The 26,356-nt window shown below is 39.4% G+C and overlaps 1 protein-coding gene across 1 annotated transcript in view; it reads right to left on the bottom strand.

Annotated features, from left to right (window-relative positions):
* Positions 1-202: 202 nt before the first annotated feature.
* LOC139735491 (E3 ubiquitin-protein ligase AMFR-like) overlaps positions 203-26,356 on the bottom strand; it is a 32,180-nt gene continuing 6,026 nt past the window's right edge. The window contains exons 4-15 of the mRNA XM_071646246.1: positions 25,071-25,235; positions 22,622-22,774; positions 19,636-19,676; positions 11,652-11,784; positions 10,749-10,882; positions 9,864-9,974; positions 9,185-9,393; positions 8,027-8,127; positions 7,198-7,311; positions 5,218-5,459; positions 2,845-3,021; positions 203-1,747 (exon numbers count right to left, since the gene is read on the bottom strand). Coding sequence (XP_071502347.1) covers positions 1,435-1,747; positions 2,845-3,021; positions 5,218-5,459; positions 7,198-7,311; positions 8,027-8,127; positions 9,185-9,393; positions 9,864-9,974; positions 10,749-10,882; positions 11,652-11,784; positions 19,636-19,676; positions 22,622-22,774; positions 25,071-25,235 — 1,893 coding nt within the window. The 3' untranslated portion in view covers positions 203-1,434. The remainder of the gene's footprint in view (positions 1,748-2,844; positions 3,022-5,217; positions 5,460-7,197; positions 7,312-8,026; positions 8,128-9,184; positions 9,394-9,863; positions 9,975-10,748; positions 10,883-11,651; positions 11,785-19,635; positions 19,677-22,621; positions 22,775-25,070; positions 25,236-26,356) is intronic.

Here is a 26,356-nt window from a genome sequence, read left to right as displayed (position 1 = left end):
AAGTCAAATTCTGCCTGAATTGACCCGTAATCTCAGACAAAATGGTGGCTTGCATCAATTGCATTGTGAAAATTTAAATAACTTTAACTGTAACTTAGTCTGTAATCTCAACCGACAGGATTTGCAAGTATGCAGAATTGCCAGATAAACACACAAAAAATAACGAAACACAATAAACCATTTATGAATTCCATTGTAAAACATTGTCCAATGAAACATATCATAGTTAACCTCTAATCTATCCTGTCCCAAAACTTATGAATTGTAACACATTTTAACCCGTTAAGGACGGGCTAATTTTGCTACAACAAGCATTTCCCATAGACCCCTGCCCGAGTATATTCGGGACTCGTCCTCAATAGCAAAGTTACCATAACAACTTTGCCTTCTAGACAATCAACAACAACAATACGAACAAAATCAGTGCATTGTCTTTTTCTTGCATTGAAGGCTTTTTTGGGGTAAAAATAATTATTATCTCCTTTCATGCTGATTTATAACATTTAGCTCAGCACTGAAAGCATGTCCATGACTGGATATATCACGTTTCTCTGACATAGAAATTTTTACAAATCATGATAGATAAATGAAAATATATAAATTCCATCTCGAATTCAAAATGTTATTCAGCTTTGTTTTACATGGTAATATACATCAAATATACATTCAGTGTGTCTCTGTAACACACTATGAAAATAAACGAGAAAGAAATTCATTCTTTTTAAAACTTCCTTCAAATTTTCCCACAGGAAGAAAGTCATTCATAGGCCAATATGGCTGCAACTAAATGTCACACAATTTGCCTCCAAGTTCATCATATCTTAACGAGAAAACGAAAGAAATTTTAAGGAAAAATGCATGAAAAACAACGAACGGCAACAAGGACGAATGATCCGTGCCAGAGAAAAATAATTCTTAACAAAGATAGTGATCTACGCGACCCTCACAGCTTGAAATAGTAGGAGACGTCACTTTTACAATTTTTGATTTCAAATCATACCATCTTTTTCACAACAAAGCTGGCATATTCAGAGCACAGTGGATGATACTTTGCTGTGATTGCCCACAAACTGCACTCCAGTGCTTGGGCTGTGGTGGATGACATCCTACGCAGGCTTTTCAAATTACAATTCTTCCTTTCTCACCAGCAGTCTCATTCAGTCAAGTTTCGACTTTTCCGTTCTGCTTTCGAGCAATTCCCTTGAAATCCTTGTCTCTCTTTCCAATGATCTCAATCGGTCCATCGACCAATCAAACAAAAATCTGTGGAAGAATTCACATCTTCATTGATGGCACTTCGATGCTTTCCGAGGTGCGGAAATTCATGAAGGTTCAATTTTTCCTCTCTCGTAGCGGGCACGTCTCTCAACATAGAGCTCACTATGGGAGCTCCCAGAATGCCGAGCTTACGATAGTTCCCACAATGCCACACGCTCAGAGTGGAGCCTGCTGCTGCTGCAGCCTGCGGAGGGCAGCCTCCAATGTGGCGGCCCTCAGACGCTGCCTCTGCTCCTCCGTCTGACCCGCCGCTGCTCCGTAGGCCAGCGGGGCGTGGGAGGAGGAGGTGGTAAGCTCTGCCTCGGAAGGGGTGGGGTCTTGAGCAGGCAGCGAGGTTAACAGGTGACTGGCTGCTGGCATCGTTGCTGACGCTGATGCTGACGATGATGATGATGATGCTGATGCTGATGGAGGTAACAGCTGTTGTTGGCTCTCTGCCATTTCTCGCTGCTCTCTCTCTTGAAATTTTCTGTAAGAAAAGGTTAACCATACAGTGTGGTGTAAAGAGTAGTTCTCTACTGCATTTATCCTCTACTTTCATCATCTTGTGCCACACATCAAGGCTACTAATCTCTGCAGACCAAACAATATACTGATGCACAGCAAGTAATTCAGGAAATGGCATGTACTGTAAAACATGATATATTCGCGGCATGAAATTTTCGCGAATTGGAACTGACAGCCTTTTTAGTGGCATGAAATTTTCGTGAAGTGCTACTGGTGTTCAATGCATATAGTGCAAACAAGAACTTTTGCGTGCATTTGAATTTCGTGAATCTTGGCACTCGTGAAATTCGCGAAATTAAAGTGCACGCGAAAATTCCTCGTTTTACAGTATTATGCCTAAACTTACAAATAAAACAATGACATATCTTTCCATTTTGAACCATATTTTCTTGATATTTCTCTAAGCCAAGACCCTGCCTGAGAGAATCATTTACAGCAACATCACCATACAACAATCTTCTTTCTGCCTAGGAGAGTTTGTACACGGGGGTTACAAAAACACATACACATACACCTATTCATATTTCCTTCCATCTATCTATCTATCTATCTCTCTATCTATCTATCTATCTAACTCTTTATCTATCTATCTATCTTTCTATCTAATCTATTCTATCTATCCATCGATGTATCTAATCTCTCTATACAATCTATCTTTCTATCCATTAATATTTCTATCTCTATCCATCCATCTATCTTATCTTTTTATCTATCTATCTATCTATCTATCTATCTATCTTTCTATCTATCTTATCCATTCTATCTCTCCATCAATGTATTTAATCTATCTATACCATCTATCTTTCTATCCATTCATCTTTCTATCAATCTCTATCCATCCATCTTCTCATCTTTTTATCTATATTCTATTGATCTATCTATACATTTATCTAATCCATCTATTCATCTAATCTATCTATCTATCTATCTATCCAGCTATCTATCTATCTATCTATCTATCTATCTATCTATCTATCTATCAAATCCATCCATCCATCCCTCCACCCATCTCTCTCTCTCTATCTTTCTATTTATTTATATCCAAATCACTCATCCTACCTTCTGGCTAACTGCAACATCTTCTCCTTCCTCTGCTTCAGCATGCTTTCTCTCTCTGACGAAGATTTTGAAAACCTGCTGGAGTAGCTTGGGAATCCTGAACTGGTTCCTGCCCCGTCAGGTCTGGGCTGGTCACTGGCTTGCTCTGTCCCTGTCTCACCATCACTGCTGGACAACCTGGGCAGTTCAGGGAGGGAATCACATGGACAAAGAGGTGGACCTTAATATAATATGGCCTGGCCTTGAGGGGGAAACGACATTTATTGCCTGAACTAGAATTGCTCTACATCACACCGCGCGCTGCATCCCTATACACAGCTCAGGTATGTGGCGCACGTATAACAGCTAACTCACATAGGTGCAGGAATCGTTTCCTATTTTTACGTGTTAACCTATGGGAATTTGCCCTCTGTCGCGAAACTCAGGTATGCTTCGCACATAGAAACAGCAAGGCTCACACAGTAACAGCAATCTTCTTTAAGTTTTACATGTTCACCTATGGGAATTTGCCCTTCGTCGTGAAACTACTCTGCAAGAAACTGTCATCAACAGTAAATTTTCCTCACTGGGAGCTTAAGTGCCCGGATGCTATATTCCCCTCGTTTTTAACACGCAAATCCCATAGGCGTTTGTCAAAGCGGGGAATATGGAAAATTTGTTCCTCTTCTCCCTCTGGCGCGTAACCCCGCGCGTAAGACGAGGGGAATACAATTTTGAAGAACCACAACTCAGATGCCTGATACAGGTAATAACTAGAAAAGCACTCTGAGAGCGCAGACCTCCGCCAAGCATGCAGCCCATTTCCACCCGCACTGATCTTGTTTGAGATCAGTGATTTCCACCCAAGTACAGAAAGCCGCCTGATTTCCCAATATAGAAGCCTTTGTTATGTCATAAACCCTCAGCTGCACAGCGCGCCTCGCCCTAGAAGAAACTAGAGCACGCGCTTTTGTGCGCACATGCAAACCTCAAATACGCGCAGCCTGAACTACCTAGTTCATTGACCCTACCTGCCTAAATATCAAAAATCCTTCATAAATTCCCCCAAAATTCTCGGATCACTACCAAAAGTTAATCGTTTGGTACTTGTGTCATTCTCAACCTTTCCTGCAAGTTTCATTACAATCCGTTTGCTACTTTTTGAGTTATTTTGCACACGGACAAACGAACCAACTAACAAACAAACCAATGGTAACGAAAACATAACCTCCCCCCTTGGCGGAGGTAATAACCTATAGTACCCTCATTTCACTGACCAACACAACCTCCTTGACAGATAGTGTCAAAATATAGGTATGACATAGATTTCCAAACTCATTGTTGTACCCACATGATCTATTTGTTGTTAGTATGATTGACTGATTTATTAGTTGAATGGAGTTGCTCATGGGCATATATATATTGCACAGTCCCAGACATGATGTGTGTTGCTCAAGCAGGTGATTCACTGGATTGGACAGACCATGATTTGGCTGTACTGGTGTATAGACTACACTTTAAAGCTACTGCTTTATTTCGGTAAAAATTAGTGCAGCCTTATCGCTGGTGGATATGGTACTCCAAATGGCTATATAAGACATCACTATTCATCTGTCATCTGAATATATTGTCACTTATATTTAGAGTTCTGTTTTATCTTATTTCTGTCTAATAAGATCCCAATGTCTTGTGAAAGACTGCTACGGCTATGTCATTTCATTTCATTAATTCATTTCAGGGTCATTTTCAACAAAAATGTAAATGTACAGAACATATCATGCCCCCCCCCCCCCCAAAAAAAAAAAAAAAAAAAAAAATGGGGGAAAAAAAATACACATATCAAAATATAATACAATCCCACAATATCATATGTTGGGAAGCCAAGCTGCATGCTATTTACTAAATGATGTTGAAAATGAAGGGGAAGCTTAACAGCACGGCTTGTAATAGGCATTCCCCTCACAGTAATTATTAATAAGGTACAGAAAATTGCTATACAAACGAGTGGTTAAAGGCATTATTACCATATGCAGACAAAACAAAACCCAGCTTCAGTGATTCAAAATAGTTCTAAAATGTGAGTTAGGGATAGAAACAACCAATGTTAAAATTTTCTTCTTCATAATATTAAGTGTTCTTAAATATACAAAATGTGAACAATAGTTATAAATAAAATTGTGTCTATAGACTCAACCATCTACAGTTATGGTTTAGAAAAAAGAAATAGTGATATCTCCTTATATTCCAGGCTTTCTTGCAAAATTGTTATACGGTTGGATGTTGTGTGATACATCTGACATACACATATGTATCAAATGTGATAACACGAACTTTTATAAATCACTGCTCCCAATGGTAAACAATACCTTTAAGATCCAGGAACTAAGGACTCACCCAATATTTGGCCTACTCCAGTTCGCTGCGTTGTCCTCCGATCCATCCATCCCGTCAGTCATTGTCACTCCGGACCCCTCCCCTACCTCTCCCTCCCCTGGCTGCCTGGTCTGTCGGTATAGCATCCCACCCTCGTCATCCTGGGCGGGGTTCTGGGTGGGCTGGAAGGGAGGAAAGGTATCTCCCTGTGTGCCTCCAGGATTAGCCCCGCCCCCAGCATCATTTCCCAGTCCAATCGTCGCCTGGTGGTCATGAAACAATGAGGAGAATTTGAAAGCACTGAAACATCAGCATCATATTCTTGCATCACTGTGAAATTCACTTTTAATGAAATGCTATCACATGGTTTGATCTTTGAAATGAGTCAATGACAGAACTCTTAGTCATAAAAGGATGACTTTTTGTTTGAAGATCTAAATATTCTTGCACTGCTGATGATGTGAAGGCTTGAACGTAGACTGCAAAAAGAAAGAAATGGTGACACTGGATATCGCAGGACATTATGATAGGAATATTCTGGTCTTTAGTGTTTGTTTACACATATACTCATACTTGGGAACAGTGTGAAACTGCTCTAGAAACTTACCAAAAAATAATTCAAGAGGTCTATGAAATCATACTAGCTATTTACCCTTTTGCTGTTTGTTTTCCTGGTATATTACATTGATAGCATTGCATCATTCCTTTAATTGTATATCATACTCAGTTTATCAGACTAGTCGGTGTCACAAGCAAACAAACTCAATCCAACCAAAACCCTTTTGCCTAGAGCTACTTTGCAAGGTCATGGAGATTACACTCTTAATTAAAGGGACATTCCAGACGATTTTCAAAATTTCACATCATGTATTACATAAATTGACAACTCCATGTATAGATTTGTGGAATTTATAGTGGTTTTTGAGCAGGGAAACAATGCTTTGAAAAACCTTAAACAAATTACACTGAACAAGGATGATGATATAGAAGGTTCACATATTTCAGAAATGTAGCAGTGTAATTCCATGACAATACCGCTTGTTTGCGAGTTCACCTGTGTATAATCTATGCATGCCTTCCTCTTTTGTTCTGCTTCCTTGAGTCCCAACTCATGCATTTTTATGGTGACCCTGTCATGTCATCATCCTTGTTCATTGCAATTTGTTATAAATTTTGAAAATGCTCTTATTCTTCATCCCAATCATCATAAATTCTGAAACTCTGTCCTCAGTATAACTAATTCATAGTTGTTCAAATATAAAAATCTGAACATCATCCGGAGGTCTCCTTTAAGAGTACATGACTTGTGACATGCAATGAACTGGCGGGCCAAGAAGCAGCAAGTTATGCATTTATGAACTCAGCATGGATTTACAGCCACTGAAGTGGATACCACAATCATAGATTTAAGGACACTTTAAAAAAATCAGGATAATGCTAAAATGGATAGTTGTTTGACAAAGACACATGGTCATCACTAGTATTTTCAAGGGCAGATGGGGGGAAGTCATATTGTAGGTTTTTGAGGGACAGTGTTAAATGTCATCTATATGCCATTTGGTAGTTTCACTCTGCGCATGAGCAGAAAAAGGTAATTTGCTGTAACAGGCATAATGGTTTTTAAGTTCAATGAGATAAGCAACTGTAATGTCATGATTATTCATAATAATATTAACCCTTGTAAAAAGTGACAGTAACAAAGTGTTTATTAAAACCTAGTATTTGGCAAAAATGACAGAGAAAGTTGTTAATGCATTTAGTACAGAACAATAAAATGGATGCTTCACTAAGTGTCAATTGACAAGCCTTTCTAGTTACCTGGTCTACACATGTTCATTCTTTGAACATGAATTTCACGAATTGTCATGTTGGGAAAACTTATGCATTATGTCCCTTTGAAAACTAAGTTTGCTAAGTGCCTAACCAAATGAGAGAAAAGGAAGGTCATTGTCTAAAATGTGCACATGAGCTAATAATGCAATGGCTTCTTCAAGCACTCACCACTCTCCCATCCAAGATGTTGTCAACGGTCAACTCAATGGAGCGAGTGATGCGCAGGTCTGCCAGGATGGAGTTGTAGGGTACGTTGGGAAACATCTGGGCCACTTGTCTCGCCTTCAATTTTTTTTCCCCCACAAAACAAAGAAACAATCAGACACTTCTGAGTCACAAAAATCTATATCAGCTTCACTTGTCAGATTGCAAAGTGGTAGAGTGATTGAGTGTGACAAAAAAAAAAATTAATTCATCTGCCCTGTACTTCTTTTTTATTTGTCTGTCATGCTAAATGGCACAAGATGAATATCGTTAAGTTATACATAATACAAAAATGTATGCCAAAAACTACATACAAACACACATGCAAATGCAGACTAAATTAATTTCTGGACAAGTGTACAAAGTTACTTATAAATCTCAACTAAATTTCTCACTAGCACCAGATTATAACATTGATTCAAAACAAGACTCTCACTAATTCAAATTGAGCAGCACGTTAAACAAAATGATAACACAATTGGAATAAATAAAACTACATATCATCAGCCGAGAATGAGAAGGGCGTTAAGTGGCCTCGAACACTATGGGTTTATTGGCAACATAACGCTTTTATCATTCTCAGCTGACGATACCTGAAAAAATAGCACACACAACAGGAGCTGAATCCTCATTTTAAAACATCAAATGATTGGAGTGTATCAGACAAAAACATTTGAATTTTAGATGGAGACAAAAGGAACAGGGTGACTACCAGAGGATGACAAATGGGTGTCAACAAAGTAATCTACACCTAACTAAGAAGAAGATGAGTGCTGAAGGCAAGGTGTCTTACCATGTTGTCCAGCTGTGAGGTGTGAGCGGTCTGGTTGCCCATCATGTGGGCGTGGGTCACTTCCACCGAGAAGCTGGGAAGCCAACTGAAGATGCGGGATCCTGGACACGAGAAAAGATTTTAAATCAAATCAGGACACTATGTCATCCGCTGGATGAGAGCTCATAGGAAATAGGGCCAGAAAATGCATACATCTTCAACAGAGTTTCGTTTTGACTTTTCCGTTTTTGTTTTCCCCTACACTGCCAGAGGTATTTCAAAAACATGTGGGGAGTCAGCATGCATTATATAACATCATCACTTTGGTAGATATATGTTTTGTACACCCATATGAAATCATTTCTCTTAGTTATGGGTATGAGATATAATCCTATGGCAAGAATTATTTGTGGCAAATTCAGTGGAACGAAAACACCTTTACTTGTCATACGTTAAGTATCGGATCTCTTATGCACTAAAATTGAAACATTCCGAGCAGTCATTTCATCATAACAATTTACAGCTTTAAAATCAATTAGAATCAATGTCATAGAGTGCACAAGAAGTATAATCAGCACTGCGTTATTCTTTCACAGGCCATCATCACTGATATCCCTTGATATCCATCAAGCAGAAGTTTCCAGGGTTTTTTTCTGAGCAAAAGTCTGAATTTACCTCAACAATATATCAGCTTATGCAAGGGATCTTTACTGTTACAAAAGGGACACACAAACTCTAACACACATGCACAAAATATGAGAGGTATTAAAGGGATTATATAGTTTTGGATGAGACCTAATTTCAGGTTTCTAACATTTTTTGGTGAGATAATGAGAAACCTCTTATGAAATATTAAAGATCATGTAATTCTATGAGGAAATCAATGTTTATTTGATGAAAATTGGTTTTGAAATGGCTGAGATATCAAAAAAGAGCGATTGTAATAAAGTGTGGGACCCACACTTTATTACGATCGCTTTGTTTTACTTTGTTTTTCGATGTGTAAGTCATTCCAAACCCAATTTTCATAAAATAAACTTTGAATTCCTCTTAAAATGGTATGCTCTGTACTATATCATAAGTGTTTTCTTGGTATCTCGCAAAAAGTTAAAAGCCCAACCAATTCTCATCTCCACCAATACTGTACCATCCCTTTAAAGAAGATTAAGGAATGCTCACCATCGAAATGGAAAAAGTGATTCCGGAGGTTGACAGGTGGGTTTGGGCGTGCCTCTGCCCCACCCATCATGGCGGGGTTTGCACCGGGGCCGAGCGGTCTGTTGGGCATCCTCTGGGGGGAGGGGCGTGAGGGCGTGGTCTGGATGTTGAGGGACTGGCGGCAGGTTGGGCAGGAGGTCTCGTGTTCCAGCCAGGATCGAAGACAAGAACTGCAGTGGTTGGGAGTAATTTAAACAGTAGGCATAGGAGAAATTGTGGAAGTAACACCATCAGATTATAGGACATTGAACATATATATTCTTCATGCAAATATGGTATTCAAATACTCTCACTCTGCCTGACACAACTCACTTACATGTGCTGGTTTAAAGTCTTTAAAATATATCCTTAATAAATCAGGAATTATGCTATTTCAACATAATATCAATGTCATTGGAATTCTGTTTACAACTCATACACATATCATGATATGAGTTTATTCATAAGCTTACAACAACACACATACAGAATAAAACTTCCTTGATATTAGCGCAAGGCACTCACACTACAACAAAGCTATAAAAAATCATGTTACAACAAAGTAAAAATTCAGATCCCATATTATCATTAAATTCTATGGTGCAAAACTGGCTTACAACCAACATGGCTGTTGGGGGCATTGTGGTTTTTTTTTACTCACTCATGGAAAAAGTGGTTACAGGGAAGCTTTCGAGCCCCTCGCATCTCCTCCCAGCAGATGGCACAATCGTCGTTATTGGCAACCAACTCTTCCTCTGTCGCTCGGGGAAACCTGCAAACACATAAAAGTTGGAAGCTTGACAGGAATGTGACCAATAGTGTATCAACCACCAAGAATCACGTTCAGAGCCACCTCGCTTTCTTTCATAGTTGTGTGATAGGCAGCAGGGGTCTCACTTCTTCCTTGCTCAAGTTATTTGTAAGCAAGTATAACCCATTTTACATTTCTAGCCATAACTATCTAAACTCCTTTTTCCTTTCTTAACACTGATTCAAAACACGAATCTCACCATTTTGACAAGTACTGTAAATCAGTTTGCAGGAGTGATTCCCAAAATTTCGTATCACTTGATTGAGACAGGTGAAAAATCATTCGTATTTCTGAAGAATCTGTGAATAAAAACCTTCAAGGAACTTCCATCAAAGTGAACATCCCCAAAAGATGTACGTTTTGCATATGCCTACATCTTGCCAGCATAATGTTCCATGAATTGGGACTAGTAAGACAATTTTGCCAATGATTTCATAAATGATTGAATTTGCAATCAGTAGTACAGTCCTGGAATGAGAAATAAGTGTATCCCTTTACAGGGAAAAATCAAGTGATTTCTCTCCACGCAGATGATAATCAGGACATTTGTTTTTTGGGTAGCAAAATTTTCACGAGCTGTCAATTTTGAACATAATAATTGCGAAAATAAGAACAAGTGCTGCAAATTATTCCTGTACACAGTAAGTTACATCTTGGGTAGGTGTTTTGTCTGTAAATTTATTCAGGACAGTGTTTCTCTGTTGTATTTCTTGAGGGGGGGGGGATGCCACATACCTGGCTTCCATGTTGGCCAAGACGCGGCGGTAGTTGCGATGTCTCTGCACCCTGCGCTGGATCTCGTAGTAGAGGTGTCTCAGCTGCATGCAGATGAGCAGGCTGGCCATACTCAGGAACACATTCACCCAGAGCTGGGGGGAGGGAAAGAGGTAGGGATTGATGAGAAAATACTGTACAACCAGATGAAACTTTTGCAAATCGGAGCCAACAACCATTTTCTCGGCATTAACCTTTCGTGAATCGCCACTGGTATTAAATCAATTGTGTAGGTAAACAGTTTTGCATGCATTTTACTTTCACAAATCTTGTCTTCTTGCAAAATTTGCCAAAGTTTCAAATTTCTGGATTTTAAGTATGATTGTACTTAGCAGCATCGTATTGTACAAGCCCATCAGAGTTAAAGGTCCTGTTTACCTTTGGGAGCAGTGATTTAAAAAATGTTCAAGATATCACATTTGATGCATATGTGTAGGTCAGTTGTATCACAAAACATCCTACCATATAAAATTTTTGTTATAAAGCCTAAAATATAAGGAGATATCACTATTTTTCTCATTAAACCATAACTGTAGACAGTTTAATCTGAAAACATTTTTATCATAACTGTATTTTGTATATCTAACAATGCTTAACATCGATTATACTGGTTCAAATTTTTACACTGGTTGTTTCTATCCCTTACTCACATTTTAGAACTATTTTGAAGTACTAATGCTGGGATTTTGTTTCATCTGCAAATGGTAAATTAGGCCTTTAAGCATGAGGTGTTGCAAGCTTATCAGCAATTTCAAAAGTATCAATGTTGGGTATTTTGTCAATTTCTAATTGCAGGGTATTCGTATGTGGGTTTCACTCTGAATGTTAACACAATGCCACTGAAAAAAATCTTGAGTTACTTACCAACATGTGAAGATGGTGCACAAAGTCAAGGGAGAGCGTGATGAGTTCCAGGACCAGCTCAGTGTGGTAGATCAGGGTTCCCCTGTTCTCCCATACACCCTCATGGTGAAGGTCATACAGGTGGATCGCATACCTAACAAGAGTGGTTTAAAAAAAAAAACACAAAAACAATGCAAATCAATCCCAATGCTCAACATGATGGTGATGATGATGGTGATGATGATGATGGTGACGGTGGTGATGGTGATGATGGTGATGATGGTGATGATGGTGATGATGATGATGGTGATGATGGTGATGATGATGATAATGAACAGCATTTATATAGCGCCAACTAGAATTATCACTGAAGGTGATAAATACCCCTGCCCCTAGTGTCACTTTATAGTATGTGATGTCATGAGGGCAATGACTTTAATACCAAGTTTGTGCACTTGTCGAATTGGAAACATAATAATTTTAGTTTACTGTACAATTACAGAGCTGACACTGAGTTCCACAAGGTTTGGGTAAAAAGTGTGGTTACCATGGCAATACATTGTCTGATACAAACACAAGGGACATTTTGCATAACTACACTTAAAGACCATCATACACACCAAATTTGACCTTCATAGCTTGAATGGTTTATTTTGATACAAAAATGAGTGGTTACCATGGCAACACATTTTCCTTAAACTAACAAATTGGTGTCTTGCAAAACTACACGTCTAGATCATGATACATACTAAATTTGACTTAAATTGCTTGAATGATGGAAAAGTTATTCGATCTGCAAGGTTTTGGTAAAATTGTGGTTACCATGGCAATGGTTTGTGTGACAAACACAAAAATTATGTGTTCCACATCTATACCTTAGCAGTGGCGGATCCAGAGGGGGGCGCAACCGGCGCACGCCCCCCCTTTATTTTTCGTTAAAAACAAAAGAAATAAAAAGAAATAAATGAAATGAAACCCGGAAGTGGCACAAGAAATATTAGTCACCCCCCCCCCCCCCCTTACAGAATTCCTGGAACCGCCCCTGCTCAGGGCCATAATGCCTACCAAATTTGGTTTCAATTGCTTCAAAACTGTGAAAGTTGTTCACTCCACAGGATTTAAAAAACAACAACATGCGGTTACCATGGTAACGCATTGTCCGATACAAATACAAAGGACATTTTGCACAACTACACTTAAAGGACAAGTCCATCCTCATATACATGTGGATTGAGTGAATGCAACAATATTAGTAGAACACATCAGTGAAAGTTTGGGGAAAATCCGACAATTCGTTCAGAAGTTATGAATTTTTAAAGTATCTGCGCAATCACTGCTGCAGGAGGAGACTACAACAGTGTATGATGTCACATGCGTACAACGGTATAAGGAAAATAAAAAGAGAATTCCACAAAACTTTACTTTTTGAATAAAGTGCACATTTCTTCGACTCGTTACTGACATATGTTAAGGGAAATATTATTCCCCTTGCATTCTGAAAGAGAGAAGTCAAGTGTTCTTTTGTTACGCGAGAAAGGTGAAAATATGTTGAATTTTCTTTATACTTTCTTTATATCGTTGTACTCATGTGACATCACAAGCTATAGTAGTCTTCTCATGCAGTTGTGACTTAGCAGAAACTTCAAAAATTCATAACTTTTTAACGGATTGTCCGATTTTCCTCAAACTCTCACATGTGTTCGACTAATATTGCTGCATTCACAAAACCCACATGTCTATGAAGGTGAACTTGTCCTTTAAAGAGCATCATACACACCAAATTTCACCTTCATAGTTTAAATGGTTCAATTTGATATAAAAAATGAGCGGTTACCATGGCAACACATTTTTCTTATATTAACACATTGGTGTCTTGCATAACTACACCTCCCGATCATCATACATACTAAATTTGACCTTAATTGCTTGAATGATGTGGAAGTTATTCAATCCACAAGGTTTTGGTAAAATTATAATTACCATGGCAACGCTTTGTCCGACAAACACAAAAATTATGTGTTGCACATCTATGCCTCAAGGCCATAATGCCTACCAAATTTGATTTCGATTGCTTCAAAACTGTGGTAGTTGTTCACTCCACAAGATTTTGAAGAAAATATGCGGTTACCATGGCAACGCTTTGTCAAGTACAAACACAAAGAGTGTCTTGTATAACTACACCTATAGATCATCATAGATACCGATTTTGAAATTGCTTAAATACTATGGAAGTTATTCAATCCACAAGGTTTTGGTAAAATTATGGTTACCATGGCAACGCATTGTCCGACAAACACAAAAAAACATGTCTTGCACATCTATACCTCAATATCATCATTTACCCTAAGTTTTATTTAAATTGTTTGAAAACTGTAGGAGGAGTTTGCAACGCAAGATTTTGCAACAGACCGACCGACCGCCCACCCGACCGCCCGCCAGCCCGACCAACATCGCGGTGATTCCTATTTAACCCCCTTCACGCTACGTGTGGCATGGGTATAATTCTATTACATAACACTTCGTACAAGCTTTCAGAGGGTTAGCATATTCCTGCGTGCTTTGGCAGAGAGATCACACCAAGGAAATTCAAAGTCTTTTGTTATGATAATGAGTTTGGCACCCCAGTCCCTATAAATAGCAGGTATTCCCACTATTCGACATCTTTTCTTTGTGTGTTCGGCAGAGAGTTAGCTTGCACAGTGCAACTGTGCGTTATAAGCTTCGCTTACTGATCTTTTTCGACGTGTGACCTGAGTGATACAGAAGACAACGGTTCACAGCCGCCGGTAACGGGGCTGTATATCAGGTAGAGCTGCAGTCTAATCTTTCGGCGCAGAAGAGTGAGATTCAACGTTTATAGGCCCAATTATCTCGCTTTATGGATGGACAGATGTCTGTCTCCAAAACCTCTGAGCCAGCCCGCCATGCGCTGCATGCGGGAGCACTTCAGACTGGCTCCTTCGCGGTGTGACCGCGAAGTTGATTTACTGAGCACTTTGTGGAGTCAATCAGCCAGAATTCTGCAACCACTCACCTGCTCAGCTCCGACCCGAAGGCGGAGTTCGAGAGCTTAGTGCAGGCAGCACAGCCCGTGGGAGGCAGTGCAAACGCCGCTTCGGCGACCAGCTCATAGAGCTGGAAGCAGACAATTTGTATGAAGGCCCTGAGGAATTCGGCCTCGCAGTTTCTGATGGATTGACCGCTCAGCTGACAAGGCGGTCACATTGCCCCTGTAAAAGGAGAGCGTGGAAAAAAGAATCCATACACTACAGTACATGACGCCCTCGACGCCCCCTTTCGGTGTGTGCACCGAGAGTCGAGGAGCAAATGTGCACCTCGATCCCCGGGAAAACCGTCCAGCTGACAGAAGTGCAAAAGACGGTGATTCAGTGAATGTTCCCTTTAGTAAATGCTAAAATCACCCGGGTGCTGCAGACAGCAGCTAGGGAGCAACGGTCAGTCCATTCAGCCCCCATTGCTTGACTGGCGGTCAACGGAGTTACTCTGTGCGGTAAAATCCTCGTATGAGATGAACATGAGACCCGAGAGGAGCTCAAACTTGCTTTCAATCAGAAGTACAGGGGCATAATAATTTATGCAGTAGAGCGATCTCCATAGGGAAAACGCTATTTGAGAAAGACTTGCAAACAACATGAAAAATGCTGGCGAGTCGCCCCTCGTGCGTGGGCCAAAAAGTCACCTTCTTCGACCGACCGCGTCGTCGGTCGTTCGGTAGCACGCGGATAGAACATACCATCATATTTTCCAGCAACGCACCATCTAATGTAGAAAAACAAGGAAGTCCCCGTTTACATGCGGGACGACTCAGATTTTTCAAAGAGACGTGGTCTCTCATTATTTCTGATCCCTGGATTTCAGACACTATTTGTTGTTACAAGATCTTATTTGACGGTTATCCCAACAAAAATTATTCCTCCTCAATTACTACTGTCAGAGGAGGAAAATGCGGCAATTAATTTGGAATTTCTTTCGTTGCTAACCAGAAAGGGGCAACATCAGAAATTTCCCCAGGGGAAGTTTCATTTCTGTCCACTATATTCACAGTTCCAAAGAAAACCGAGGATCTCAGATCCTTCATTGATTTGAAAAATCTGAACTCGTTCGTTCAGTATGAGCATTTCAAGATGGAAATTTTTCGAAATGTTAAAGAAATCCTAATCAATGCAATCCGACTACTTAACGTCACTGGATCTCAAGGATGCATATTTTTCCATTCCTATTCATGAAGATTATCAAAGTATTTGTTCTACGTGGAATGGTCGTTTTTATTGTCTTACTTGCTTACCCTCTGGGTTAAGTTCAGCGCCAAGGGTATTTATTAAAGGAATGAAACCCGTTATTGCTTCTCTTAGAAGCAGAGGCATGAGAATAATGATTTATTTGGACGATATTTTAATTGTTTGCCCGCTCTAAAGAGGAGAGTATTGCTAACACGAACTGTGTTTTGGATTTACTGGCATCATTGGGATTGTCATTAATTTTGGGAAGTCACAACATCTCCGACCTACTCAGGCTTTAATTTGGTGGCGAGCCATCTAGACGAAAAAAAAAAAAAAAGACAAGATAAGGAATCTTGGGCATCCTATTTTGTCGTCTCCCTCGACAAAAATTCGAGATTTAGCAAAGTTCATTGGTTTCTTTCTTCTCCATTTGACCCCGTACCGGCGGGTCGTTGGCATTATCGTGTTCTAGAGTCGTGCAGAACCAAAGCAGTGCAAGAATCAGGTGGTAATTTTGATGCATCTCTTTAATTCAATAAACAATAATGCCATTGGAGAAATTCGTTGGTGGCTTCCCTTGCCATGCAAGGAATTTGGGTCCTGCATCGACATTCCTGTCATCCATTGACAATATTCGTACAGATGCCAGCACCTCAAGATGGGGTACACTCTGTGTAAATGATAATTCCTTTGCTCAAGGTGTCTGGTCTCGAGAGGAAGCTAATCTGCATATCAATGCACTAGAATTACTGGCTATTCATCGAGGCCTTGCCTCCCTGTGCAACACCTCCCATAAGCAATACATTCATATTAAGTCAGATAACAGTGCAGCTGTCAGTTACGTCAGGAAAATGAGTGGTAGTATTCCATTACTTAATAAGCTGTCATATGACATTTGGGCGTGGTCGCTGGGTCGCTACTCTTGGCTACCTGTTTCCCACTTGGCTGGTGTTGCTCATATAGAAGCAGATAATTAATCTATCTCGGAGAGATATGAAGAATTAAATTAGTCTTTGTCCTAATATATACTTTCGTTGCTCTTATCTATACCTTCCTTCAGACCCGAAATTGATCTTTTCGCATCCAGTGCCAATAGGAAATTGGTTACGTACTTGTCTTGGGAACAAGACCCCTAAGGCTATCGATGCCTTTTCAATATCATGGGAATTTTTACATCCCTACTTTGTTTTTCCTCCACTTTGTTTTTGCCTACTTTCCAGGGTCCTTCCCAAGTCCGCAGGGACAATATTAACTGCCAGAGAGCAGTCTCGATCACCCCCTTTGTGGAGGACACAATCGTGGCTCCCGCTCACCCGCGATCCTGGCAGCCCCACCCCTCCTACCAGGGGACTGCCTGGTTCCCCTTCCCATTCCAATGCCCGAGCTGAGGTTACTCGCCTGACCCAGGGAGATATCTCTTCCCACCTCCCTGCCTGACCTACCTCAGCGAACGTTGGCGAGCATTAGGAATTTCAGAGCACACTTCCGAGCTCAGCGCAAATTCATGGCACAACACCAAACAACATTATAACTCAGCTTGAAAGCAGTGGATTAGTTGATGCCGCAAACAATCGCTTGAGCCATTTAGTTCATCTATCACCAATATCGTAATGTTTGTCTGACCAGCATGTGTTAGGGGAAAATACAGTTAAGTTAGATTCGTATCGATCAGCCTTGTCATCTGTGCTGCCCTCTTCTGACGGGTTTTCCGTGGGAAAGCACCCGTTTGTAGTACATGTGTTGAAAGGTAGAACCTCCCAAACCATGGTACACCACCACATTTCTTAAGTTTCTCAATTATGTTCATTAGGTAATAATGCAAGACTGTTACTTCTAAGCGAGAATTTGATTGCCCTGGCGACTCTTGTTTCAACACAGAGATTGCAGACTCTGAGTTTTTTGGACATTACATAATGTCAATTCCTAATGACAGTACAGTCTTTCAAGTGGTTGAGTTATTGAAAACAACTATAGAAGAAGGGTATTGCCAACCAATCTATTAAATTGTCTTCTTTCCTCACAAACGAGAAGTTGTGTGTTTTATCAGTGCTCATGGAGTACTTAAGTCGAAAAGAACCCTTGCGTCAGGTTCACGGTGTGACTAAACTTTTTATTTCTACTAGAAAACCTCACAAAGAAGTAATCACTTCTAGTTCTACCCTGTGTAGGTGGTAAAAGGGCACATTGAATAAGCAGGCATAGATACATCGGTTTTCTGCTCACATTTACCGCAGTGCCTCGAGTACTGCAGCTTTTAGTCAAGGCGTTACCATTGAGGAGTTGCCAATGCCAAAACCTTTCGAGATTTTTATTTTAAGCCAGTTCAAGAAGCAAAATTCGCTTCAACCATTCTCAGCTCATCTTCACAAGTTATAAGGAAGATGGGGGACACGATACGTATGTAACTCACAGAAGCTGTCAAAACTATGCTGTTCTTTCCTCCTTGTGATCATGTGTTCATACGGAACATACACCTTGTCATGGTACTACTCAGATTGCTCACGAATAAAATTTGACCTATCATGAACGCCCATGTGCAGCAGTTTTTTGTTTCATTTGCCTGAAACATATCTCAATTGACAGTTTCTGCGTATTACTTTGAAGATGCTAACCCTCTGAAAGCTTGTACGAAGTGTTATGCAATAGAATTCCTAAATTATGCAAATAATATTATGAAGTATAATTAGAATTCTATTAATAACAATGAAGTACAAGATGAAGAGGGTCCCACCCAACGCGTTGCGGGTTCATAACATATTGTTTGATAACCCTCCCTCTCTCTTCTCGTCACAGAAACTGTCAACTCATTTGCCATACTCCCTGCGGTCGCAACTTCCGTAACCAGGCTCATTACTTTACTGTCTGGCTTCATGCCTGTAAGATATATATGACCGATCCGGATGAATGATTGTTGATACGTATTCTGTTCAATGTTAGTGGAGACTGACGTTGAGTGATCGTGTGAATGTTTGGATACTGCCTCGTATACTTTAAAAAGATGTCGAATAGTGGGAATACCTGCTATTTATAGGGACTGGGGTGCCAAACTCATTATCATAACAAAAGACTTTGAATTTCTTTGGTGTGATCTCTCTGCCAAAGCACGCAGGAATATGCTAACCCTCTGAAAGCTTGTACGAAGTGTTATTAATAGAATTCTAATTATACTTCATAATATTATTCGCATAATTTAGGAATTATCCATTAAGAACATTCATAGGCACTCGGCTCCCACAATATGTCACATATCATTCACAAAGTTGCTTTAAAAGATAGGTCTTGAGTTCAGATTTGATGGTATCAAGGTTGTTACAACTCTGAAGATGGAAATCTATTCTAATCCTAATCCTCGTCCTAACCAGAGCAGTTAAAAACAAACAAACAAACAAACAGACAGAACGACTAAATCTCAGGGATCGACATACAAAAATCTATTCCCTATACGTAACTCTAATCCCTATACATAGCACGTTCTCCAATGATCGGCTCAATACTATGTTCATGGACCATAAGTAACATGCAACATATTACTGGACGTAAAAAGTCAATTCATGATGTTCAAGTTAATCTACAAATATTAATGAAACAGAGGTTTCTTAACCTCATATTCTTATGCCATATTACACATTTTTGTCACATGATGTTTTTGCTGTCTCATGAGCCTCCCTTTGTATCATCATTCAGTGATTTTCAAATGCTTTGGCACGGCAAAATTCACAATTTTCCTGCATAACACAACAAAGGTTGACCAGATCTGTACTCACCTTGCCAGTACATAGATGGCTCTGACAGCGACCAAGAAGCACTGAAAGAAGAAAAGAAGATATGAATAGAGATTAGTTGGCCAAGACCTTGTACTGCAATCATTCTAAGAGTAGCCTGATAGACAAACTGAATACCAGAATGACAATCTGGTAATTTAACCTCACCAAAATACCTGTTCACTTTATGCATTTGACATGAACATTATATGCATTTGTTGAGTCTCCCTTGTGACCAAAAATTTGTTTAAAAAAAAAGAAAGAAAAAAAGTGATGCTATTTTAAAGGCCTTTGTTATCCACACATGAAGCCTGCACTTTTACAAGTTTGATGTATTATTTTTTTTGAATAAACAAGGAAAAGTAGAAATTACGCGGTGCGTAATATATGTCCCCGCCAGAAGTAGCATTTTGTAGCAAAATGTATAATATAGGTCAAAAATCAAGGTCAAAGGTCAAAGAAGTCAAAGGTCAAAATTCTGTGTAGCAGTTTTGAAGCCCTCACCTAGTGCCATCAAATAAAGCAAACGGAATCGAAATTGGGTTAGAAATGGCGAAGGAGTAGCATTTTGTAGCCAATGTACAATAAGATGTAGGTCAAAAATCACGGTCAAAGGTCAAAGAAGTCAAAGGTCAAAATTCTGTGTACAAGTTTTGAAGCCCTCACCTAGTGCCATCACATAAAGCAAACGGAATCAAAATCGGGTTAGAAATGGCGAAGGAGTAGCATTTTGTAGCAAAATGTACAATACAGGTCAAAAATCAAGGTCAAAGGTCAAAGAAGTCAAAGGTCAAAATTCAGTGTAAAAGTTTTGAAGCCCTCACCTAGTGCCATCACATAAAGCAAACGGAATCGAAATCGGGTTAGAAATGGCGAAGGAGTAGCATTTTGAAGCCAATGTACAATATGGGTCAAAAATCAAGGTCAAAGGTCAAAGAAGTCAAAGGTCAAAATTTTGTGTAGAAGTTTTGAAACCCTCACCTAGTGCCATCACATAAAGCAGACGGAATCGAAATCGGGTTAGAAATGGCGGAGTAGCATTTTGTAGCACAATGTACAATATAGGTCAAAAATCAAGGTCAAAGGTCAAAGAAGTCAAAGGTCAAAATTCTGTGTAGGAGTTTTGAAGCCCTCACCTAGTGCCATCACATAAAGCAAACGGAATCGAAATCGAGTTAGAAATGGCGAAGGAGTAGTATCTTGTTGCAAAATGTACAATATAAGTCAAAGGTCACAACTGAAATTCTGTGAAGAAGTTTCAAAGCTCCCATGTAGTGCTATCTAACATGTATAAAGCAAACAGAATCAAAATTGGCTCATAAATGACAGAGAAGTAGCAAATTGAAGATTTTGATCACACACGGACGCACACACGGACAGACGGACAGACAAACGGACACACACACGTACGGAGCCCGTTTCATAGTCCCCTGCTCGAACTCGTTCGGCGGGGACAAAAATTGGCTCCTATCGCAACTACAATTTATTAGAAAAACATAAAAATCAAACTATATCATAAATCAGGGCTGCACAGTAAATCTTGATACTTGCTGTCAATTTCTCTTTGTCAAGAAGTATGTTTTATATCATACAAGTACATCTGAATGCAAATAGCTAATACATAACATTTACAATGATACACAGTGTGATCAATACAATTATGTTTTTCAATATCATGTTTGTCGAAATCAAAATTGCCACACTGTGGTTAAGTGAACAGTGGACAAATATTATCTACATCGAAAGTTGATATAATCCATCACCAGCATCTTTAAGTTCTGTTTGATTATGTTTTCTTTGTATGAATGTTGCCACTCATCTAAGTATGTTCATTTCAATATTTATTTGTTTGTTTCTTTGGATAAAAATGGCTCCACTGAAATGAGATTAGCTCTACTTACATTTCAGCACTGTACTAATACAAATTACTCAGGACTGGACTTTGCCTCATAATGTCAGTGAGAGGTGAACTAGCCATTTGCTCTCCTGGGAAAGACCTCGATCAAATTGACTTGGCCTTTTAGTATCAGTTAGAGATAGCTAAAGACGTATGGTAAATCTCTTTAATTGCAACAGACCTTGAAACCTTATATAGCTTTGGAAAGAACAATTTCTGTGAGGAGAGGAAGTGGTCACATGTCATTGCTGATTTCTACAATGTACATAAATTCCAAAAATTGTGAATCTCCACAACTGGTGCTGAACTACAGAAAAACTTGCTGAAGATGCGTTCGTAGAAATTAGCAAATATGGATACGTTTTCCTTAGAGACTCGTATCTTGCTTATGAAGTAACAAGTCACAAACTAAATTGTGAAAGTGTTGACTTATTGCACACATACTACATGTCTATTATTATAACATCATGCAACTTAGGTATTCTTTGGGTTTCTAAAACTATGGTCTGGCATCTCATGTGCTACATAAAAGTGCAAATCTCTGCACTTTCAATCTGCCAGGTAATTGCATAATTCTGGTCTGCTTTACACAAAGATCTCTGAACACTTGGACTTGTAGATATCAAACACAGAAAAGATGGAGATGACTGGTTTTTATAAGCCAAAATCTTGGGCTTTCATGCAGATATTTTAAATCAATTATGTAAGTACTTTACAAAAGTACTTTTTTCCCCCTTTTTTTTTACACAGACTCACACAAAAATTCAAACCAAGTACTTACTCTTACAATTTAAGCCCTCAAGACATGTATTATTTTAAAAAAAAAAAAAAATGTGCACAAGAAAGCTACTGCAGACACATCAATCAGAGACAGGGATTTAAAGTTCCATGTTTACAATACATCTTTATACTATACAAATTTTGAGATCTTTACGTTGGCCCGCATCTAGATAAGGCTCATCTGAATTAAGCAACTCTAAAATACAACTTCATCCCAAACACGTCTTCTTGGGAGGGGGACCTAATGGGGTGCTAGTAATTGGAATCGGCCACAAATGACTGAAATAAAGATTCTCCGGGTTAATGTTTTACCTCTGCAAGCATGAAGAAGAGAAAGTTCCAGTCAAACTGGTAGCACAGATAAAAGCTGCATGCCATGAGCAACCCAGTCACACCCAGGATAAGGAGTAGCAATCCAATCACCAAGCCGTGAGTCTTGTTTGGCGTGGTAGGTGAGAAGGATAGCTGGATTGAGAAAGAAAGACCACATTTTCAAACTGTCATAAAGTGCCAACAAATCATTTTCTTTCACTATCTCTCTCTCTCCTGAACTTCATGTTCAGGCCTGATACATGTATGTAAAATTAAAATCACATTTGCAGTAAAAGACAAGCATATTCATTGATACGTTTCACACTACTGTGCAAATTATTATTTTTTTTTTGATTTTTAGATTATGTTAAATTAAAATCTTATTTGCAGTAAAAGACAATGTTACTGCATATTTAAAGGGGAAGGCTAGTAACTGATCAGTGGGAATCAGTAGAAATGCTGGGAGATGATTGTTCCAATCCTTATTGGATTCATTCAAGAGTACATCATATATCTATTGTTGTGTGAAAATTATTTGCTTCAGAATGGTCTCATATTCAAGTAATGTGCAGTTTAATGTTTCCAGGTAAGCGTCCCTGGTCAGTGACGGGGCATTAAACTGCACATTACTTGAATATGAGACCATTCTGAAGCAAATAATTTTCACACAACAATAGATATACAATGTACTCTTGAATGAATCCCATAAGGATTGGAACAATCATCTCCCAGCATTTCCACTGATTCCCACTGATCAGTTACTAGCCTTCGCCTTTAACAGGAATAGCGCCACCTTGTTGTTGGATCTTAGAAACGCATATAGCAATAGGCAGTACGTAGAAACAGAAGAGAGAACTTGGCTAACAGAATACGGGAGGGGATGCTGTGATTGTGACCCGGGGGAGGCACACAATCTTTCAACCTACTTCTTCTGCTTTTCCACTTTACCACTTTGCACCGCTTTTCCACTTTTCCACCTTTTTCTGCTCGATAACAAGTAAGGACGTAAAACATCAGGTTGATGCAGGCAGCTCAGTGGAGAATTTCATCGTGTTAACATCATTGATGCTCGTGTCTCAACTCAAGTGTCCAAGTCAAGTGTAGCATCGTTAGAGAGACAGAGGTAAACGATGCATTAATAAAGAACACAGTCACAGTGGACCACACAGTACACGTACTAGTAATTGATTGTGATTCGTCGCAAGTTTGTGTGCGTGAGTACCGTACCAGCAATAGAGCAGAGTGTGGGTACAGAGCATCAGTATGTGATGATCAAGGTGATGATGACTGATGTGGGACGAGTGAATGGAAGTGGAAAGCGGAAGAGTGGCGTGCCAGAAAGAGCCAACCCAAGCAGCCCGGGTATCATACATTGCAGCATAAATAGACAGTAGCAAATTAACCAGCAGCTACAGACAAGAATTTGTAAGTTTCACACTGCTTTGCAAATTAATTTTCTTGCCTTTTAGAAAAAAAAGAAGTGTACCATCAAAAACCATCTAGCTGACCACTGCTGACCCTAAGACATAAAAACTGGACACTAAGATTCATGCATCCTATGGCAAAGCTGGTAAATCTGAAGGGTTTTGCAATATGCTAGCATTTACAGTTTTGTAAAGTGCAGTCGTAGTTTCTAACCCAAACATCTCTCAAACTGCAGATTCTCCAGCCTGGGTCCCCTAGCATATTGGAGGCTCTAATCGTCTGAACACGCGCACAACACAAGCATGAAGGATGATGATGTTCCTTTGTAGCCACGGTCCAGATCTACCATTACAGATGGGCATTGGTGCTGTCTTAGCCTGATTTTCTAACACATGTAACAACATTAAATGAAGTATAATCCAATGATAAAGACCATGAATACTTCAATTGTGTTTCAATTCAGTTTATTGTTTAGAGATGAAGTTTGGCTGGAGAAAGCTATATATTAATTGGGAGAAAGTACATCTTAAGTTGGAGAAAGTACATCTTAAGTTGGAGAAAGTCAAACTTGAGAGTTGAATATTTTGCAAAAATGGCCTCAAAGTGGAAGAGAGCTGGAGTGCCAGTCAAAGTGAATTCCCTTACTGAATACGATCACATGACATGGGAGAAAACGAAAGAGCTTTTCCCCAGTAACTGCTAGAGTGCGGAGTATGCATACGCCCTGTACTATTGCTTTGTGAGCACTTGGGAGCACTTGGAAGACGACGAGGCGTAAGGCTCACCCCTCATGCTAACACGCTAGCAAACGAGGAACTGAAGAGCAGCCAAATCTAGACGTGCATACTTGCGTAAAAGTTCAAAAGTTTGCGTAATACGCGCCGTAAAAATGTTACTTCAGTACGCAAAGTCTGCCATTACTAAGTAGGTAATGGCAGCCCCCATGAAATCACTGACACCATTGTATAGTTCGCCCTCTAGTGGTGGAGAGGAGAAAAATCTCAGTGGAGAAAACTGGACTCACATATTCAAATCTCTCCTTAGACAGCTGGGCAAACCCATGAAGGAAGGCCAGGATAGCAAACCAGCTGACCCACAGGATGAGGTCCTCCAGGGTCTGCACATTGAGAACTCCAAACACCACAATCAGCTTGTAGAACGAGAAGTTCCACAGCTTGTCACGTAGGTGCTGTATGTGAGATGAACAAAAACAAAAAAAAATCATTACCAGTACTATCACAGGGGATATTCACACACAATCCCATGCAGACTTACGTGATGCACTATTTCATAAGCATAACCATAAGGTACTTTTTGCAGGAGAGACTCCTTAGAAAAAAAGAAGACGAAGACAAAAAAAGGAGTTCCGACCATGATGCTATGTCGAATTACAAGTTAGTTGTATACAATGCAGATCAAAAATTGTCAGAAATATTTCATGAACTTTATCCTCTTATTCTGTATACTTTAGAAATGTTGAGAAGGGAACATGACATTGTTTGGATTTTTTTTCTTTTCTCTACAGTCACTGCCACTGCACTCAATCGTATTACTGTTTTGCAATAGTAGTGATACCACTGTAATGCACAAATTTTGTCCACACACAAGATGTCTTGTTTAGCAAGAAAAGTACAAAAAGATTCTATGACATCAATATGGAAAAATTTGGGCCACATGCCTAAATACATGTACATTACATTACAATGCCAAACCATTATAATCTTTTTATATAAAATGCAGCAAGTCTGCAAATACCCTGATCTACAAGCAGCATTTAATATAAACATATGCCACCTGTCTAAACATCAGATGAGATGAAAAATATTTGAGACTGCAATTTTGAAGTACTTAATTCTCATATGTAGAAGATCAAATTTTTGACATTATAAAACTGCATGTGTATGATTTCTATTTGTATGCTAGTTTGAAGGGCAGGATGTGATAAAAATGCTTCTGGCAGGACAATACAGTGAAATGCATTGTTTGATTCTCAAATGATCAAAGTTCAGCTGAAGATCCTTGATTCTGTAAACACTGACTGCTTTTCTTTGAGACACATACATGGCTTCTATTTGTGAAGGACACAGAGCAAGTGGTGCATGAAATGTACAGCTGGCATAATATTACATCATTTTTAGAGAGCACAATACTGTATATAGAAGCAAAGGGAATTAAATGAGACAATAGTGAATAGTATTTCAAGTGCCAATCATTCATGAAGGGGAGTTCCACTGGCAAGTTGTTTACAGTTCCTGGAGCAATTGATTTCAAGTTAGTAGGTGCCACATTATGATTACTGTACAAGAATTA

Source organism: Diadema antillarum, unplaced genomic scaffold (genome assembly GCF_040938485.1).
Source record: "Diadema antillarum isolate AM-2024a unplaced genomic scaffold, OU_Dant_1.0 seq00000581_RagTag, whole genome shotgun sequence".
NCBI classification, from domain to species: domain Eukaryota; kingdom Metazoa; phylum Echinodermata; class Echinoidea; order Diadematoida; family Diadematidae; genus Diadema; species Diadema antillarum.
The sequence above is the reverse complement of the archived record's forward strand: the minus strand, read 5'-3'. Positions and strand labels throughout refer to the sequence as shown.